At 55.4% G+C, this 6,031-nt stretch overlaps 1 protein-coding gene across 3 annotated transcripts; it reads right to left on the reverse strand.

Annotated features, from left to right (window-relative positions):
• Window positions 1-358: 358 nt before the first annotated feature.
• On the reverse strand, window positions 359-5,535 carry Trim56 (tripartite motif-containing 56). Of its 3 annotated transcripts, XM_011240883.2 has the most exons (4): window positions 5,415-5,535; window positions 5,185-5,261; window positions 3,862-3,992; window positions 1,509-3,734 (listed from the first exon to the last, which is right to left on the reverse strand). In XM_011240883.2, exon 4 carries the CDS (start codon window positions 3,731-3,733, stop codon window positions 1,529-1,531), a length of 2,205 nt encoding a protein of 734 aa, XP_011239185.1. In that variant the 5' UTR covers window position 3,734; window positions 3,862-3,992; window positions 5,185-5,261; window positions 5,415-5,535; the 3' UTR covers window positions 1,509-1,528. The 3 variants fall into 3 exon arrangements, with proteins under 3 accessions (NP_958761.1, XP_011239185.1, XP_006504504.1); NM_201373.4 differs by lacking the exon at window positions 5,415-5,535 and having other exon boundaries at window positions 359-3,734; window positions 3,862-4,026; window positions 5,185-5,280; XM_006504441.4 differs by lacking the exon at window positions 5,415-5,535 and having other exon boundaries at window positions 5,185-5,391.
• Between the last annotated feature and the right edge of the window lie 496 nt (window positions 5,536-6,031).

The following is a 6,031-nucleotide window of genomic DNA, read 5'->3' on the forward strand; positions in this document are numbered from 1 at the left end:
GCAAGCCTTAATCAGCACCACGTGGATCTTATCATCATGGCTTCTGAGGGCTTCGATGCCTTCTGAAAACTCGAGAGATGTCTGGTTTGTGGGTACCGAAGGGAGGATGGCGTGTAGTCCATGCACTTGGTGAAACACTCAAGGACGGTCACTGCCGAGGCAACCCTGCCCTCTGGACAGGACCCACGAGTGTGGATGCTGACACCTTTCAACCACCATCTGGAAGAGTTCGACTCCCTCTTAACGTTGGGCATCTTTGCTGAACCACTTGAACATGCGGCCAAAGATGGAGTCTCTGTGGGACAGAAGCTGGTGCCTGAGAGTTGGGAGAGAGTCCAGCTTTTTTTTTTTTTTTTAACAGTCTCTGCGTATAGCCCAGGCTGGGCTCAAACATATAATCCTCCTGCCTCAGCTTCCCAAGTGCTGGGATAACAGGTGTGTGTGAGTGTGTGTGATGCTGCATCTGGATTTGATCTCATACCTCCACTTCTGCTTGTGCCTGCACTCTCTGACCCCTGACCTCTGACCCCATACTTCATTGAGGGAGTTTCTACTCCGATGGATTGGCAATGCTATTGTTGTTCTGAGATCTCTGGCCTCCTCTGACCCCATGTTCCCCTTGAGAATGGCCAGTTCTCACCTTCTTTCCAGCATGCCTAACATATCTTGACGTATACTTGGTCTTCCTTTGCTTGGAGGATGACTTATGTTATCTCCCTTAGGATTCTCTTTCACCTGCTCCAAGGTTTTGTTTTGTTTTCTTTTGTTTTTTAGGAAGGAAGATATGCCTGGGAATTGACTTCAGGACTTTCAGCAGGCTAGCCAAGTCTTCTAAGACCAAGCCACGCCCCCAACCCCTCCCTGGGGGATTCTAGGCAGGGGCTCTACCACTGAGCCACGCCCCCAGCCCCTCATTGGGGGATTCTAGGCAGGGGCTCTACCACTGAGCCACGCCCCCAGCCCCTCATTGGGGGATTCTAGGCAGGGGCTCTACCACTGAGCCACGCCCCCACCCTCATTGGTGCATTCTAGACAAGCCCTCTACAGTGAGCCATGCCCAGACTCCTCACTGGTAGAACCTAGCAGGCACTCTACTACTGAGTCTCTCATTGGTGAGTTCTAGGCAAGTGCTTTACAGAGGAGTCCTGACCCCATCCCAGGAATGGTTCTGAAGAATACAAATCAAGAATCAGGCTTCTAAATCTCAAAACACCTAAAACTACAGCAGCAGCCTTAGCTGCAGGAATTGTTCCAAAGCAAGCAGTTTGGTTGACTGCTGGCATCTGCTGTGTGCTCAAAGCTATTGCCAGCCAACACTACTCTTAGTAGCTTCTATCCCTGTACATCACAAAAGGAACAAGCATTTTGCTAGTTGGGAAAATGCCCTTGGCCAACTCATCCTATAGGTGGCTCTGCTTCTATTATGCCCTCCCTCCCTCCCTCCCTCCCTCCCTCCCTCCCTCCCTTTTTCCTTCCCTCCCTCCCTCCCTCCCTCCCCACCTGCCCCCCACCCCAGCCAAAAGCCGCTTTAGCTGTCAGGAAACCTGACCCTAAAGACATGGATGGTCCCATTGCTAAGTGACACCACCAAGTACTTGCCGTCTACCATGGTGGTTACCCGGGGCTTTTCCAGGCCATGGTATGCTGTTAGGAAGTCACCAAGAAGTGACCCCTTGGGATCCAGTATCACCACCTTGTTTACCTCTCGAAGGGTCAGAAATATGTAGCCCTTCTTATCCACAGACACAGAACCTGGCTGGCAGCCATGTAACCCAGGGCCCTTGTATTCCCAGATCACCTGACCTAACCCATCACAGAAAACCACGCTATTCTGCTGCCAATCTGACCCTACAAAATTGCCCTGGGGGCTGGTGGTTAGGAACACCAGTGCCCGCTGGCCCCGGCTAGCCTTGCCTCCAGGGATAAAGCGGGTAGCCAGGCTGCCATCTTTCTTGTATACCTCCACATGGCCTGCCACACTGACAGCTACTCGGTCTCCACATGGCATTGCGGCCACGGCGTGGCTGGACTGGGTGAGGCTCAGGGACCTGCGCCACTGAATTTCTCCGTCAGGACTGACAAGATAGAGTTTTGCATTGGCAGAGAAAGCCACTGCATTCTGCAGGGCAGCCACGCTGCACGGGGAACAGCCCTCGGGGACCTGCACTGTGCCTTTGTAGTCCCCATTGAGGGAGAAGCGTTTCAAGACCCTGTTCTGCTCATCTGCCACCAAGATTTCCTGGGGGCCGTAGGGACAGAGTCCAGTGATGCGAGGGGAGCGCTTGTCCCCGGGCATCCTCGTGGGGAAACTCCAGGAAAACACAGGCCGAGGGAGGAGGCCGGAACCTTCTAGGTTTGGCCTCAGGATGGGGCTGGGCTCCCGAGAAACAGACTTGCCTCTGCCTTTGCACTTCTTCTTCTTGTTAGGCCTGTTACCCCTTTCGATGAAGACCCCATCATCTTCTTGGGGGTTCTGGTCTTTGCCTTCTTTGGGAGTCAGGGGCTGGGCTCCACCCTGCTTCCCTATCTTGGTTCTATCGTCCCCTTGGCCTTGAGCTTCATCCCCTCCTTGGGTACCAGCCCCACCCTTCCCGCTGTCCTTCGGGGATTGTTTAGGCTCCTCAAAGATGAGTCGGAGCAGGTGGCAGTTCTTGTCCTCGAGCCCGGGATGGAGCTCTAGCTGGGGCAGCACACAGCGGGTGGGCCCAGACGTCCAGGGAGCATCCTGAAGCTGGCGCAGGCGCTGTGTGATTGCTCCCTCCAGCGAAAGGATCTCGGCCTCTAGACCCAAGCTGAGCACTCGACGGGCAAAGGCAGCCGCCGCCTTGGCCACCTGCTCCTGGCGCTCTATTTTGGTCAACCTCTCCCTGGTAGCCTCCTCAGCAGCCTCCACAAGGGCCCGGAGTTGTCCCAGCACTTCCTGCTTCTGGGCCAGCAGGGACTTGAGGATTCGTTCAGCTGCCTCCTCCACCTGAGTCCCCACACTGGCTGCCTGCTCCCGAAGCAAGGCCAGGGCTTCCTTTTCTGCCACCCGAGTGGCTTCTAGCTCCACCAGATTGCTGTCCACACCTGCCAATAACTCCTCAAGGCCTGGCTTCCTGGAACGCACTGCTTCCGCTAGGGGCAAGCAGGGGTGATCGATATGGGGACCCAGGCGGCAATCCTTGCAGAGCAACTGAGAACAAGGTTGACAGAGGAAGCAGAGGGCTTCCCCTGGGTGCTGGGGACACTGGGACGCCTGGCGCTCTCGAGCCTCTTCATCATACCACCCGGCTCTGTAACCCACCAAGTCAACGACACGGTGCTTATGGGTCTGCCGGGAGCAGCGATGCCCATCGGCACAGGCCTGGCATAAGTCGTCGGCACAGTCCAGGCACCTGGCTGTGGCGGGTCCCCCAGAGCTCTTGCCTCCCACCAGAGGGCACAGAGCGCAAGTTGGCTTCCCTGAATGGACGTCTCCGGGAGCTCTGGCCTTGACAAGATCCAAGAGCCCATTGACAAAGAAGTTGGTCTTAAAGGCGGCCACCCCTTCGGCGGGTACAGGCACAATCTCCCGACACTCGGGGCAGCGGACCTGACCACCGATGTCCAGTTGTGCCAGACAGTCCTGGCAATAGGTATGTAGGCATGGCAGAGTCTTGGGTGTGTGTAACTGCTCCAGGCAGATTTTACAGGCTAGGAAATCGCTGCTCAGAGCTTCCAGCAGAGTTGGGGAGGAGTCTTTGGAGTTCATGCTATAAGGGAAGGGGCAGAAGTCAGAGATACCTGGGCCAAGTCCCTAGCTTGGTCCTGTCTTCCCCCGCCCCACAAACACACTTCATCCTAGCCCCTCCCCTACTCTTTCCTGGTGTCCACACTCACCTGGATGTTTGGTACGTTCTGGCTTGTGGGAGGCACTAGATACCAGGGGAAGGGTTTTTTTCTTCCACTTTGTTCTCTTTACAGACACTCACCAAACGTAAACATGCGACCGGCTGTAGGAAGTGCTGAGCCTGTGGGAAAGATGAGACCAGGTAGCCCCCAGGCCTCAGAGATAGAATACTCTAATTAGTAACATACCAGGTCAAGGGCCAAAGGTAGGTGTAGCCCAAGCCCTTCCCGTCTCATGTAGCCCAGGCTGGCCTCAAACTTGGCCAAGTAGCCCAGGATGACCTTGACCTTCTGAACTTCCTGCCTCCACTTCCGGAGCCCTGGGAAGTTTATGTAGCACTGGAGAAGCAACCTAGGGCTTCTTGTGAGCTAGGCAGCCCTGCTCCTGGGTCTAGCTCCAAGCTTGTGCTCCTCCTGCCTCAGTCTCCTGCGTGCTCACATCACAGGCAAGCACCACCACGTTCACCTTGCCATGGGTCCTGTTATCAGTGGGTGCTAGGACTCAAGGGGCAGCCAGGAAGGACACACAGGTCAGGGGCATGCGAGCACTGTGCTTTTCGATGTTGGACAGGGTCCCGCAGTCTTTGTCCATCCATCTGTCTGGGAGGGTGTCCTGGGAGGGTGGAAGGGGCCCTACTTCCTGCCCCATCTAGCTTTGAAAATAACAACAGATCAAGATGAAGGCTCAGGGAGAAAAAGTTCATCTCCTTCCTTTTCCTGGACCTGGGGGTCATGTAGATCTGGCCTGACTCCTGGAGTCCTCTAATTTTACCATTCCTACCAAACTCATTCTAGAATCCCCTGGAGGGAAGGTACTGTAAGTCCCCAGCACGGTGGCGACTTAATAAAGAAAGCTGGAGCCCGAGACAGGAAGCTTGCCACAAATTTGAGGCTAGCCTGGGTTTAAAAGTGAGTTTCAGGACAGCCTGGGGCTACAATAGTGAGTTCTGGTTGAGCTTGCCCTACAGAGAGATCTAGCCTTGAGAGAGAGAATGAGAGCGATCACTTTTCTTTTTCCCCAGTGTTGGGAGGAAAAAAAAACAAACAAACTCGGAGTGGGGGGTGGGGGTGCGGTTGTCTACACTCAGTGAGTGTAGGATTCAGGACACAAGGTGGGAGGTGGGAGGCTGAGGGACAGGGCCTGGCTCCAAGCTTGTCCTCCCAAGCTTCTCAGGTCCCCTCTGCCCTCTCTCCCCTCCCTTCCTTTCCCTCTCCCGGGCTTTCTCACTTCCCCTTTCCTCCCTCCCCTCCCCCCAGGCTAGTCTTTCTGGGTGCTGGCTCTTAACCCCATCCGCCTTCCCGGGCTCTCCTTACCCAGCCACAGCTGATCCTGGACTCTCCCAGCAGGACCGGGGAGCCCCGAAATCCCGCTACCGCCAGCAGTTGACTACCTGCAAGAGAAACAAAACTGAAAGTAATCGTACTGTGGTGGTGCAACTTCCGTCCCCGGCCCGGGACAACTACTCTGGGGCGCAAGCCCCGCCTTCCTCACCACTCCACCCTGGAACCCTCCCTCCCCTCTGGCCGGGGCAATAAGGCCAGACCCGACTCCAGCAGGAAGGTCTGGGGGCTACAGGTTAGGGCGACTGGTAGCCCCAGGCTCAAGCTGTCAGCTTGTGTGTGTGTTGCAAACAAGACACTGCCCCAGAATCTATTCTCTGAGCATGTTTATCGGGTCAGGATGTTTATGTGTGGCAAGGAATGACAGATGAGCGATTGGGCCAGTGGGCGAGGCTCCTCGTGGGTCCTTTGCTAACCGTTGAAGCTGTGAGCCCCAGATAAGAACATTTCCAGAGCTTAGCGCAGTCTTTCTGGAGGAGGCTGTCTAGAGATGTGTTTGAGGAGGTCTCGGAGCATTTGGGGGCTTTCCCGGGGCAAGAGCGTTCTGAGAGCAACAGGTGTGCAGGGACAGAGAAATGACATCCGAAATCCTCAGCCTTCGGTGGTGGGCCACAGCTGTAATCCCTGCGCTGGGAGCTGGAGGCAGGAAGACCAGAGGTTCCATGCTAGCTAGCCTCAGATACTTGGCAAGTTTAAGGCCTGTGAAGCTTGAAAGAATCACAGGGGACCGTGTGAACCGTGGAAGACAACAGACGTTGTAGAGGGAGGAATTGACTAACATTGTTGGATGCCACAAACCAGGTAGTCAATCAAAATGAGG

The sequence above is a fragment of the Mus musculus genome, chromosome 5 (genome assembly GCF_000001635.26).
Source record: "Mus musculus strain C57BL/6J chromosome 5, GRCm38.p6 C57BL/6J".
Classification (NCBI taxonomy): Eukaryota; Metazoa; Chordata; class Mammalia; order Rodentia; family Muridae; genus Mus; species Mus musculus.